General features: G+C 44.1%; 1 protein-coding gene across 1 annotated transcript in view; it reads left to right on the top strand.

The window, feature by feature from the left end:
* ITGA8 (integrin subunit alpha 8) overlaps window positions 1–14,649 on the top strand; it is a 193,297-nt gene that overhangs the window by 107,254 nt on the left and 71,394 nt on the right. The window contains exons 14-16 of the mRNA XM_066585336.1: window positions 1,065–1,110; window positions 3,026–3,142; window positions 12,611–12,666. Of these exons, the coding sequence (XP_066441433.1) occupies window positions 1,065–1,110; window positions 3,026–3,142; window positions 12,611–12,666 (219 nt within the window). The remainder of the gene's footprint in view (window positions 1–1,064; window positions 1,111–3,025; window positions 3,143–12,610; window positions 12,667–14,649) is intronic.

Raw genomic sequence — 14,649 nt, 5'->3', positions numbered from 1 at the left:
TATGATCTGGACCAACGCGTTCGTGCACTGAGCTTATTTCTACAGGAAGCAGACAGCTCTGTTCCCAGTGCAGTGAATAAGTTTGGTACTGCAGGCCAAGCACCCACTGAAAAGAATGGGAACGTGGTCTGCAATACCAAGCCTGGCCACCGTAGTGTGAATGGAGCTGTCTGCTTCCTGCAGAAATTTGCTCAGTACACAAGTGTAGCAAACCTGATGAATAGCTCATCAGCAAGGGTCTCTGATGACAGACTCTCACAGATCTACTATTGATGGCCTAACTAGAGTATTGGCCATTAATAGTTTACAACCGGACCCCTGGGACTCCTACTGATAGCTAGAAAAGGGAACCCTGATTTCTCATCTCCCACAGCTCTACAATCAATGGGCTGTTCCTTTCAGTGCAAAAGTTTTTGGAGTGGCAGAATTGATGCATGACCATCCATTTATACTCCTCCTTGGCATCATTGGGGGGGAATGCCGCCAATATATCATTTATTATCTACCTAGTAATTGCCCTTACTACATCAGAACATCAGAATTAGCGACTGCTCTCTGGATGACAAAATAGGAAACTGAGATTCACCCTATATTATGATATATAAGGTTATACAGTATCATTAAAGAGGACCTGTCATGGGATCAAATCAGTGGGGCTGACTGCATGGCAGTGGCCCTGCTTACTTTAACCACATTTTTTTTTCATACTTGACTTTCTTTGCCTGGATGGGCTCTTCTTAGGTCCATCTGTCAATGTGTCAAGTAGGCAGTCCCTAACATTTATTCGCAATGGGTGACATCAAAATGTCAGTCATGTCCAGCATGATCCATTGAGAGTGGGCGGTGGGAACCACCCACTGGACACATTGCCAACAGTAGGAGATGGACCTTTGAAGAACCTCTTTGGGTGAAGAGAGGTGAGAGTGGAAAAAAAACAAGAATAGAGACTTCCCTGGTGATTTTATCCCATAACAGTCCTCTTTAAATAGATGATACATTCGAGCAAAAGTGCTTCTGCAAAAGTCAACCTTTCATCCTCAGCAGTGTGTGATTTTTACTTCTAGATCTGATTGTTGGAGCTTTTGGAGCAGGAAAAGTGGCAGTATACAGGTAAGATGAGAGCACTTTCTATGTTCCCCCATTGATGCACTGGGGAATATTGATTTTAAAAAGGGGTTGTCTGATATTATGTATATATTATAGTTAGATGCATTCTAGAGATGAGCGAGCGTACTCGGTTCGGGTGTTTTTGCACTCGAGCACCGCTTTTTCCAAGTAACTGATTACTCGGACGAAAAGATTCGGGGGGCGCCGGGGGGCAGGGGGTGTCGTGGTGGAGCGGGGGGTAGCAGTAGGGAACAGGGGGGAGCTCTCTCTCTCCCCCCCCACTCCCCTCTGCAACCCCCCGCTCACCCCCGGCGCCCCCCGAATCTTTTCGTCCAAGTAGTCAGTTACTCAGAAAAAGTGGTGCTCGAGTGCAAAAACACCCGAACCGAGTACGTTCGCTCATCTCTAATGCATTCCACCAGCAGAATAGTGAGTGCAGCTCTGGAGTATAATGCAGGATGTAACTCAGGATCAGTACAGGATAAGTAATGTAATGTATGTACACAGTGACTCCATCAGCAGAATAGTGAGCGCAGCTCTGGAGTATAATACAGGATGTAACTCAGGATCAGTACAGGATAAGTAATGTAATGTATGTACACAGTGACTCCACCAGCAGAATAGTGAGTGCAGCTCTGGAGTATAATACAGGATGTAACTCAGGATCAGTACAGGATAAGTAATGTAATGTATGTACACAGTGACTCCCCCAGCAGAATAGTGAGTGCAGCTCTGAAATATAATACAGGATGTACCTCAAGATCAGTACAGGATAAGTAATGTAATGTATGTACACAGTGACTCCACCAGCGGAATTGTGAGTACAGCTCTGGAGTATAATACAGGATGTAACTCAGGATCAGTACAGGATAAGTAATATAATGTATGCACACAGTGACTCCACCAGCAGAATAGTGAGTGCAGCTCTGGAGTATAATACTGTCTGTAACTCAGGATCAGTACAGGATAAGTAATGTAATGTGTGTACACAGTGACTCTACCAGCAGAATAGTGAGTGCAGCTCTGGGGTATAATACAGGATGTAACTCAGGATCAAGACAGAATAAGTAATGTAATATATGTACATATTACACGTCTACCAGCAGAATAGCAAACCAGAATAATTAATGTAATTGTTACGTTCGTGTGGGCAAGTGAGCACCGCGCCCACACGAACCTTACCAAGGATAGGAAACACCAGGTGAAACAACCACCGATTAACATCTCTCCCTATCTTCTACAACAGAAAATGACCAAGGACCTACCTGAGAGGGGACATTGCCCCAATAAGGGGTTGCCCAACAGTCTTTGGATCTGGGCCTTTGCTGCCCCTAGGAACCCACGCACCCAGGCTAGGACACATACACATGTCACCACTGACAGGGACAACTGGACAGGATGAGATGACACTTAGAGCCATAATCACACCATGCAGCAGCCAATACGCAAACACTAGTAGCAGATGTAATGCTTTAAATGCCAAAGTATTTGTTGGCCACATATGCTAGCTAGCGGGCCACATCACGGCTCCCGGCAGTACCACTAGTACTTCACCAGCAGAATTGTGAGTACAGCTCTGGAGTATAATACTGTCTGTAGCTCAGGATCAGTACAGGATAAGCAATGTATTGTATGTACACAGTGACTCCATAAGCAGAATAGTGAGTGCAGCTCTGAAGTATAATATAGAATACAATTCAGGATCAGTACAGATTAAACAATGTAATATACGTAATTACAGCGTTACTCAGCTTTTTATGTGGATTCTATATGTAAACTGTTCAGAGAGGTGGTGCTATCAATATATTATATCAGTAACCATTGCTAACTGTCCAGAGTATTTGTACCGTTGATAATATTCTTCATTGCTTGGGTCTTCTGTGTTGCTGAGATCTTCCCTCCTGTGTTTTGTTCTCAGGGCCAGACCTGTAGTTACAGTAGATGCAGAGCTTCTTCTTCATCCCATGATCCTTAATCCTGAGAACAGAACCTGCCTGATTTCCATCTCAGACAATGTGAAGATGCTGTTCACCTGGTGAGGATGTTGCTTTGATTTCTTCTATAAATTTATAGTGGTTCCTCAAGATACAGTGGCCTCTGGATCCAGTAATTTCAGCATACATGGTCTTCCCCGCCATTGTAACTTGACGCCAGATTCACTTTACTATGTCTCAGACTGTCTAGATCTGTGGCACATGTACTTTACAGGAAAATCCAGCCAATCAGCATTGGCATTTCCATGGTAAATCACCTGTATTACTGAAGTGGATGTAGGGGTTGTCTATCTAGTAACGCCTCTCTACAGTACAATACAGTACTATATGTCCTCTGCGACTCTACCTGTGCCAGGATAAGCTGCTTCTTTGGGCAATGGGTGAGCACAGCTTGATATTATTTTTTCTTGTACGCTGTGGGGGAAATTTATTAAAGTGTACCTGATTTCTCAACAGGTTTTCTAAATTACACCAGGCTCTCCTTTCTTGCTCATTTGCTTCTGTTTGCACACTGTTTCGTGTATGTAAGTTCTGATTTTCAGGTGGTCTTCACAATTTTTCTGCTGTTTGCAATCCACTTTCATGCAGGGGACATGTGGCAAGCCTAGCATTGTGCTGATAGTTCACTGTCCTGTACCTCCTTACCCTTACTCCCCATGGTTCATTGCACAGTCTTTGGTCCAATCAGTAGGGAGACAGTATCTGAATGCCTGCCCCTCTGGCAAAATGGTTCAGGCATTCTGGCCAAATGGTGAGTAAACTCACTATAATGTGTGCACAAACACAGACACAGTAACAGCAGAAGAGGCTGAGATTGTGGATATTGTTATCACGATGTCTGCAGATCTGCCAGCCTGCAGCCTCTAAGTATACAGGAGCCACTTGTAAAGATAGTTCCTATTGCTGTTTACTGTTGCTAGTCAAATATGTGTCCTTGTTACTACAGAAGCTCTGTACCTAAGGATAGAGAGTGGATTGCAGAGAAGTTGGAAGGGAGACCACCTAGTGGCAGCCACTTCAAACGTGATTTACAGTGGTAAAGCAACATTTTCACGTGTTTTCCCGAAAGTAACACCTACCCGATAATAAGCCCCACCTTGATTTTCAGAGGGGGTTTGAAATATAAGCCCTACCCAAAAATAAGCCCTAGCTACACTACGTGAAAAAAAAGCATTACTCACCTAGCAGGCGCCGCATGCGTCCCTCCTGCTACGGCATTGCTGTAATCTTCTGTGCAGTTGTCAGCGCTGACCGAACATCTCTTCCTGGTAACAGGGTTTGAAAACCCCGCCTCCAGCAAGAGATTGCTCTGATTGGCACTCAAGCGCTGCAGCTCAGCCAGTCAGAGCCAGTGCTCTCTAAACCAGTTATAGCGATTCAATGCCTGCAGGAACATCGGAGAGCAGCAGGAGGGCCCCGGACGGCACCTGCTAGGTGAGTGTAAGGCATCCCCTAAAAATAAGGCCTTGTCCTTTTTGGGCAATAATTAATATAAGACAGGGTCTTACTTTGGGGGAAACACGGTAGTATTTATAGAGGCGCACACCTCTTTATATATTGGGTACATCTCGGCTGTTCCGCGCAGCTCCACAGAAATGTAAACTGGTATAATTTACGTTAGTTTCTAGCGTAAATTATACATAAATCTGTTGGACCTGGATGGCCACGCCCCCTCCAAAAAGCTCCAAGTTCCTAGAATTTCAAACTATGGAGTTGTTATCATTCGCACTAGAAGAATTGGCAAAAACATTCATTGTCCGTAGCAAAGTCCTCTACTATAAACTTCAGGATACTAAATAACGCAATCACATATTAGCTGCAGCAGCTCTTAGATCATCCCAGCTGATAGTTGTCTTTGTTTTTGATTCGGTTTATGTTGTTTTACGTTCTGTTGTAGTTGTTCTAACCTTGTATTCTGCATCTGAAAACGATTAGTAGGTTAAATCCAACATGCGCATAATTCTTTACTCCCGCGGGATCCATCTTTTTGTATTCCTGAGCCAGCTGTGTAGCCTGTTTAGAAGGACTGCTGATGGATTTGTCTGTGTAAGGGAAATTACAGAATGCGTGTAAGAAAACCTGAAGGAGGTCCGACTCACCGGGACTGAATTTCTATCCCTCATAAAAGCAGACAGCGACATGACGTTCCAAGATTGATGCATCGGTTTAATAATCTTTCCGCTTATTTCTATAGTTCCCCCACATTAAATGTGAATCAGTAAATTCATACACCTAATTAATGGAAGGCTGCCAGGCCGTGCTTTGTAAGAGGTCCACATGGAAACGTCAGCTAAGGAAAGCTGAACAGATACACTAAGTTGTATAAAACTTTATGAAAGCAAAGCACTATATAAATAATCCAGGACATCAAACAAGGTTTTTCGTTTTTTTTAGGTCACTTCCTAACATGTCATATTGTAAGGAATCTTCCTGCATGATGTCCTCAGATCAAATAAGGAAGATGGAACTAATACCTCTGCAGCGCCACCTATTGGATGGCAGCATTCCTTCAAATCAATGTGTGACTTTTTAGCAAGTCTGTAAAACAATGATTGGGAATAGGAAGCCAAGCCAGAATCCATACACAAACAGCAGTTTTGGGGTGTTTGCCCCTCATCAGTGTGCAGTAGGTTACTGGCTTGGCTGGTGAGAGGCCTGTGACGTGGGTAAAGGGGGATGTCATCTCTCCCCAAGGAGAGCACCCAGAATGGGTGTGAGAAGACACCTGAGAGGTGAGCGAGGAGACTTTTACGGCCATACATGCACCTGAGAGTTGAGTTAGGAGTTTCCTATTCCCAATCGTTGTCTTACAGACTCGTTAAAAAGTCGTACATTGATTTGAAGGAATGCTGCCATCCAATAGGTGGTGCTGCAGAGGTATTATTCCATCTTCCTTGTTTGAATAAATTACCCAGAGGAGCATGCATGGCCGTACAAGTCTCCTCACTCACCTCTCAGGTGTCTTCTTACACCCCTTCTGTGTGCTCTCCTTAAGGAAAGACGATGCCATCCCCCACCCACTCACCTCTTAGGTGTCTCCACACACTTTTTAGGTGCTCTCCCTAATGGGAGACGACACGCCTCTGTACCAAGGCTCAGATCATAAGCTGCTCTTCTGCACGTCACAATTGGAATGCCATAGCGTATTTTAAAGCACAGGTGTCCAACCTTTTGGTGTCTCTGGGCCACATTGTGTATTTAATGTGTGGCCCAAGATAACTCTTCTTCTTCCAAGCACTAATGAAATGCGTTGGAATTCTGCACGTGGATTTAGCCCATTGACAGGGTTTAATCTGCGTGTGGATCCACAGCAAAAACTATGGCAGAAAGCCAAGGATCTTGCCTGTTTTTTAGAGGTGGAATTTGTAGATGGGAAAATTCCACTGTGTGAATATACCTTTAGGGTTCAAATGATTAAAGGGGTTGTCCCACGCCGAAACGTTTTGTTTTTTTTTTCAATAGCCCCCCCGTTCGGCGCGAGACAAACCCGATGCAGGGGTTTAAAAAAAAAAACCGGATAGTACTTACCCGAATCCCTGCGCTCCGGTGACTTCTTACTTACCTTGCGAAGATGGCCGCCGGGATCTTCACCCACGGTGGACCGCAGGTCTTCTCCCATGGTGCACCGTGGGCTCCGTGCGTTCCATTGCTGATTCCAGCCTCCTGATTGGCTGGAATCGGCACACGTGACGGGGCGGAGCTACGAGGAGCAGCTCTCCGGCACGAGCGGCCCCATTCAGAAGGGAGAAGACCGGACTGCGCAAGCGCGTCTAATCGGGCGATTAGACGCTGAAGATTAGACGGCACCATGGAGACGAGGACGCTAGCAACGTAACAGGTAAGTGAATAACTTTTGTATGGCTCATATTTAATGCACGATGTATATTACAAAGTGCATTAATATGGCCATACAGAAGTGTATAACCCCACTTGCTTTCGCGGGACAACCCCTTTAATACCCACCTGAAACACAGAGGTAGACAACACTGACCTGATATCTTCTAAATGAATGCAGCTGCGGTGGCTGATCTGGCTAGTCTACTAATTACTGTCTGCACTGAGCTACCTGCTTTTTGCCTCACACAGACTCACAGTACTACTGTTGGGCACTGGATTAGCTGCAGCCCGAGGGAGTAATAGAGAGAGAACAGGAAGAGGTGAAGCTAACAATGCCACCGGGCAGCTTAAGCACTTGGAAAGGAATTGTTGGAATTTCATAATGTTATATCAGTGCTCAAAGAAGGAGATATTCTATATTACATAGAGTACTGGTGCTTACTGAGAAATATAAGGGACTCACCTGGTGTGGAACATGTCCAGATTGACAGGACTCCACACCTATGGTCCAAGGATGGCAGTATAATGATGGCAGTATAATATCCTCGTGAAGGATCCTGTTTAGATGATAGATTTCAGGAGAGCAGCATAAGAGGGAGGTCCAGGGTTGATTAGTCCTCGGTGAAATACAATAGAAGTATAAATCAAAGAGACCGAAAAAAAGCTATCCTTGCACTACTTAGATCATAGAGGAAGAAGATACAGAAAGTTATGACTTGCTTCACTGAGGGGGTTTGGACCATAGCCAACTCCTCCTCAAGTCCAGGTCAGCCGAAATATATTGAAGGAAGGTGATGACACAATCTTCATCCAAGTGGTTTAATAGTAATACACAGGCGGTACATACATGTAATGGCAACGCGTTTCGTGGTGCACTGTACCCCTTTTACAAGCCTGGCTCACCCCTAGATTTCCAGACATGAACATGGCCGTCGTCAGTGCCCAAACTAAACCTGGATTCATCGCTGAAGACAACCTGGTTCCACGCCGTAGCGTCCAGTTTCGTTGTTCATGATACCACCTCAAACAGAAGCAATGGTGAGTGGATATGAAAGGTAGCATACATAAAGGGTCCCGTGAGACCAAGTGTCCTTCAGCCAAGCGCCTGGAAATGGTTCCAACGGACACAGGGGCCTGTAACATTGGTACCACCTGTATATGGATTTGGAGCTGCTTGTGCTTGTCAGACGATCAGACGATCCTCTCTCCGGGTGGTCTGTCGAGGGCATTCTGAGTCCGGCCGCATTGTGTGCATGCCTTCACGCATCCATTGGTCCCAACAGCTCCTAACAGTCTTGTCAGAACGGCCCAGGTGGCGGCCATTCGCTAACAAGGCCATCCAGCTTCTCACATCCCAATAATGCACCCCTCTCAGACTCTGGTAACGGGGTGAAATCTGTTCTCTGCGTCGTAGAGGCGTCTAGTGGCCAACAAGCTCTACACAAGCGGAAGAAGAGGTCAATACAAACTGCAACTCCTAGGTGCTTCATTTTTTTTTAATAAAGTGTGTATATATGGGGCACATTTATTAAAAGCTCCACACCAGGTTCCTAGTGTATAAAATGTGCCCATTTTAGCATATGCCACCATGTGTGTCAAAATTGCGACTTTTTGCTATTTTACGCTGGCTCTGCAACTTTATTTTAAAAAAGTGGGTAGGGCTTAGCATTAGGGGGCATGGCCACTCATGGCTTATCAGATTTACTACATTCTATGCCAGAAACACGCATAAGTTATAGTTGAAATCTACACCAGATGGTAGTTGCTATAGATTTTATATTTAGCGGACAGCTGGCCCAAAGATGTGCCAAATACATTAAGAGGCTTGCCTGTAAGTCGCCAGTCTAAGTAAATCTGCCCCATAGTGTTAGTTTTATAGATCCGACAACCTTTAATATTGTAGATTGTAGGGTAAGATGGAGGGAAACAATGAAAGACTTTCTCAGTCTACTAATTTGACATTCCTAGTTAGGGTAGTAGACAGTACATAGTAATTCTACATACTATAATAAGCAACAGATGGTGGCATTTATAATAAATGTATATGGAATCAGTCCTACAGACATCGATGTGTAAATTGGTGCAGACTCAAAGAACAACTCAGAAAGCGTTAATATGCCGTAATTTGCTTGTCTGTTTCCAAATACCATTGGTCTCAGAGATACTGAATGGTCACTCTATTAGAGACACCAACCCTTTCACTGTTGGAGCTTCCCTGTATAGTAATTAGACCCGTGACCCTGGACTGCAGCGTAAAATCAAGTGATATGTTTTCCGGGCATCAGTTTCAGTGTAAATCCATATTAGAATGGGAAAATCAAGCGATCTGTGGGACTTCCAACGAGGCCGGGTCATCGGTGCTAGACTAGTCGGGGCCAAGATTTTAAAAACTACTGACCTTGTGGGGTTTTCTTGTGCAACAGTGTGGAGATTATAACGAGAATGGTGTGATTAGGGAAAAAGATCTAGTGAAAGGGGATCCATGGGATATAAACAACTCATACACAAAAGGGGTGAGAGGAGGATGTCAAGAATTGTTCTGATTAAAAGGCAAGAAGAGGAGGAAAAAAAGAGTGTGTGGGAACTGCTAATCACAAGAGCTTAACCATTCCACAAGGGAAGAGGACTCCTTAAATATGAGCCGAACCTACCAAACACCATAGTACCTATCACCAATGTCGGAATCTTCTGCAATAAGCTCCTCCATACGATGCAACTCCACAAATATTTTCAACCACTCTCTGGCTGATGGACCTTTGGGTGATTTCCAGTGCTGGTGTACAACTAGGCATGCAGCCTGAAGGAAACTTTTTTTTCAGACGTGAGACCTTTCCCGGAATCATGGACAATATTGTTATTTCTAATGTCCATCTGGAAGAGGAAATACGTAACTTGTTGTATAACCCATTAATAGACTCCTAAAAGGGCCGAATTTTGGAACATTACCAACAAATATGAGCCATGCTACCTTCTTCCAAACCACATCTCCAACACAGCAGGGAGCACTCTAGAAAGATGGAGCGGAGAGCCTGAGGAGTAAAGTACCGTCAAGAAGATACATAATATAATAGAGTGCATTTGACAGTCTGGCCATTTTTTCAGAATGCTGACCATTGTCAAGTCTTCTACATATTAAAGTATTTAACAGGATGGGCCAGCATATAATGCAAGTACATTGATGATGGCTGGGATAAAGGAATTGTTGAACCAGCAAGTACCAGCATTCTGCTGTAGTCAGTCTATTATGGCCCCCCCATGGGAAATAACCCATACATTCCTAATTCCCCAAGAGAGCTGCAGTAATCTGCCATCATTACCCCTCACATTCTTGGAACAGTTTATGTAATAGTATGTAGGAAATGTGTCCCGAAGTGCGGGGTGTTTTTGTCCAGATGTCAGCCCTCATCCAGCTTAATCACATTGCAGAGAGGAAGTTAATCTTCGGTTTAGGCATTTTGATTAGAGGGTTGTTTAGTGTCTTCTATAGATATGTTAATGGTGCATAGAGGGGATGTAATTACACTGACCACAGTTGTAACTTACTCCACTGACTGTGATAAAGTTCTTCCATGGGTGGTGTATGGAATTTCCTCTACTCATTTTCGTCTCTCAATCTGGAACAATATATGATGGAAATGCAGAGTTTCAGGTCGGATGGACCTCATGGTTCTGGTGACTTTACATAGGACTGCAGCAGACCTACTACATTATTTTATCTCAAACCGCTATTATATTGTACAAGTGATGCAGCCCAAAAAGAAAGATGCAACTTGAAGCTTCTGGGGCCCAATGGAAAATCTACAGCAGGTTTTCCATGTGGTAAAGGGCATTTGGGCCCTCTTAGGCAACTAACTGCTGTCTCTGTACACCCCCCCCCCCCCATAGCTGCACCCCTGCCCAAAAAGTAAAAGTGGCTTTTGCACAAAGACAGTTCTTTATTAAACAGAAGTGGACACATTGCCACATGTTTTTTCCCCCCAAATGCCAGCCTCTCAGATGATTGGCTGACTATGTAATGCACAGACAGGTCAATTGTGACCCAACTCTATGTCCTTAACAAGTAAAGAGCCAAATTAGCGAAAAAAGTTAATTGTGGTCCGAATCAGTTCTAACTGAACCCAAACCGCACCAATACCCATAAAACTAGTGTATAATACTGTCTCAGAGCCATAAAAGCCCCATATAACACTCTTAGGTCACCTAGGAGTGTATCTGAGTACTTCTGAGCTGTTTTGAAGGCAAAGTTAAAGCGTCACTTTCCCGAACTTCCGATAACATGGCGCTCAGGATGTGAGTGCTGATGCCAAAAGAATGACTGGTGACGCTGCAGCGGCCACTTGATTTCCTGTGACATTATCTGTCACAACAATCACCGGGACCACAGCGGCACTGCAGTGCTGAATCCTGGCAGGGGTGGTAGGGTAAGTATAGTTCTGTTTATTTTTTTAATACAGCCAGCCCTATTGAAGTGGAGTTGTACAGTAACTGGACAAAACCTTTAAAGTCAAATATACATCAACATGTATGGCTATTTGTACCCGGTGGTAACTATCATTGTGTTTAAAAATACACTGCACTAGCGGATTTTTTAATGCTTTTTAAGGCTGGGTTCACACGGGGCGGATTTGCCACGGAAATTCTGTGCTGAATTTCGCCGCGGCAAATCCGCATGCGGCCGCTAATCCCGGGATTAGCCAGTCATGTGGACGAGATTTCTCAGAAATCCCGTCCACATGGGAAGGCAAATCCGCTGTGGCTAAGTCGGCAGAAGCCGCCGCTGCGGCGCGGATTTGCTGACCGCAGCATGTTCATTTTTTTTTTTCACTGCGGCCGCCCTCCCCTCTATGGGAGCGCCGGCCTCAGCGGAAGAGCGAGCGGCCGGGCCGCTTCAAAACCGCCGCGGGTTTTGAAGCAGCGGTTCTCCCGGCGGAAATCTCGCGTTTTTTCGCTGTGGCCAAACCTCGAGATTTCCGTCGGGAATTCGCGCTGTGTGGACCCAGCCTAAAAGTAAAAAAAAAGGTCCAAAAGTTAATACTTTTTGAGGGCAGATGCTTGTTGTAAGCATACGTGGTGGTAACAGAACAAGCAATGTTTTTTTTTTTTTTAAAATACCTTTTTTGGGAGTAGCGACATGTTTTGCACCTGGAAAGGGAAAATAAAGCAAGGGGTTTTTACAAGCTGTTGAAAAAGTATCCAATTTTTGAACGCAGTAACAGAATTGGTGTCCTGGAAAGTCAAGAAGAAATGGCTTTTTGTACAATAAAAATCCAAAAATATCCCTCTTTTGGGCTCATCTGCTTGATCTGTGGTTGTGTAGGCCAGGTAGTAGTGGGCGGCAGCAGGTGTGGCGGACTGGTGATAGTAGCCAGTTGACGGCAGGGGTGGTGGTGGTAGTGGTGAGTTGAGAGCACCAATGGCAGATCCAATCAGTTAGAAATAAAATCCTCACTGATTCACGCCTGGTTCATTTTTTACCTTCCAAGCTGTTAGCGGACAATCTTGTTTCGGGATGACGACGCCCACTACCGCGCTGAAAACCCTATCTGATGAAAATGAATGAAAGTTAGTGAAACAGCGCGGCACATCTCAAGTTTTTGGAGTTTTTCTTTAACAGGAAACTTTGTCTGAGGGGAAGACGAGATTATTAACATTTTTATATCTTTCTTTGACAGCCTCACTGTGACGGTCTGCATGGATGTATCTGGACAAGGGATTCCACATCACATAGGTCAGTAATATTTAACTCTTTGCATCGGTCAGAATATCAGCATCTATATTATAGTTTAGCAGAGCTATAATTTTTATTTACAGCGATAATTCCCAAGTTATGTCCGACTACTGACTTTAAAAAAATCCAACACAACTGATTGGCTGCTGATTACTAAAAAAAGGCACAATCGTCCATTTTGACTGATATGTATGTCATACCTGTAACTGACTTTCATGCCACATGATCAAAAAGGCTATTTTCTTCTCTGATACCATTTGGATACATGTGGCCCATAAAGAAACCGTCCTTTCCCAGGGCAACAAGATCCCAAGATCGGAGGGGTGGTTATATTGACGGAGTTTTCCGAGTTAAGGAAACCCCTGTCAACGGCTCCCCCATGCATTAAAATAAAAAATCAGCAGTTACTCACCTCTCCCTGCTCCCCTGTTCATTCTCTGCCGCCATCTCTCTGTGATGTCATTCTGCATGCTGAGCCCATCTACAAACAAACTGCAGCAGCCAATGACAGCGCTCAGCGATCATGGCTGAGCGCTGCCATTGGCTGCCACAGTAGTTTTACGGAATGTCATAGTTGCCTGTAAACAGAAAGTGGAGACCGGAGAGAGTGGCGGGGGATGAATGGGGAAGCAGGAAAGTTGAGTAACTGCTGACTTTTTATTTTAATGCATGGGGGAGCCGTTAACTCGGACAACCCCTTTTACTGCCATCCATCCTCTGCATAATTGTCTTTTGCATCCACTAGTTCCACGTCTCATTTTTGGTGATGCAAGATGGCTGCCTGATATTCTAACTACCTAATGACACTGTGCATCAGTAGTCCAAGGTACTTCATGTTGCTCTCTCATTGGCCAATCAGGAAGTAGTTATAGTATTTCGATAGTCTAAATCATTACCAGTACACAGTATATGTTAGGTAATTATCAGAAGATTGTGGCGGCCATCCTGAAAAAAAGGAAAATAAGGCCCAAATTCGGGGGAATACAGCACAGAGGACCGACGGCAAGTTATATAACTTCACCATTTGGTCCTTGTAAACAATTTTTTCCTGGGTCCAGAGGATCACTCTATGTGCACTTTTTTATATATATATTAGGTATAATTTTTATATATTTTTTAAATTTACAAGTCCTGTAGTTTAAAATCTGGCAGGGGCAAATAGCTGTTTTTTGTTCACATGATTGCTGCAACCAATCACTGGGCTCAGCGGTCTTAAGTGTATGAATGGTTCATGACTGTGAGGCCAGTGATTGGCTGCAGTGGTCATGTGAATGATCAATGGCACATGACTGTGAGGCCAGTGATTGGCTGCAGTGGTCATGTGAATGATCAATGGCATGTTACTGCTGCAGGAGCTACCGGGGTCGGAGTGGCAGGGATCAAACCAATGGCAGTGGAGTGGTAGGACATTAAAAGGTAGGTAGTATATATATATATATATATATATATATATATATATATATATATATATATTGTTATCTGCCCCCTGGCAAATAAAAAAAAGTCCTATAAAACCCCTTTAAGTTCAAGTTCACACATTCAGTTAGTGGCACAACAAAATCTGCATCTAGAAATCAAGTAAAAAACAGTAGAGCGTTACAATAATACTGCCATGCATGAATTTTAATCAGCAATCACACACGTTGCGCCACCGCGGTGTTTATTTGTTTAGCTTTTTGCATAGAACTGTTGTCCATGTCCATCGGGGTAAAGGCCAGGATATAAACAGCGCTTGCATGATGTTACTGAGACATCTTGAGGGTCAGCAAATTATCTCCGGCATCTCTCTCATAACAACAGCAAGCTACAATGTAATGAAGGGCGCTTTTTCTCGTTTATATTGGCTGCTGTTGCTAAATTTTATCTAAATAAATCTCAATTTTCTTCTCCGAAGGAAGGGGAAGATGTTCGCCCTCAGTACAGAGCGAAATACTGTATTTGGGTTCAGTCACGTCTTATACTCTACTCACATCCAAAGCTTGC

The sequence above is a fragment of the Eleutherodactylus coqui genome, chromosome 12, assembly GCF_035609145.1.
Source record: "Eleutherodactylus coqui strain aEleCoq1 chromosome 12, aEleCoq1.hap1, whole genome shotgun sequence".
Classification (NCBI taxonomy): Eukaryota; Metazoa; Chordata; class Amphibia; order Anura; family Eleutherodactylidae; genus Eleutherodactylus; species Eleutherodactylus coqui.
Note: the sequence above shows the minus strand (reverse complement) of the source record. Positions and strands in the feature narration are given on the sequence as shown.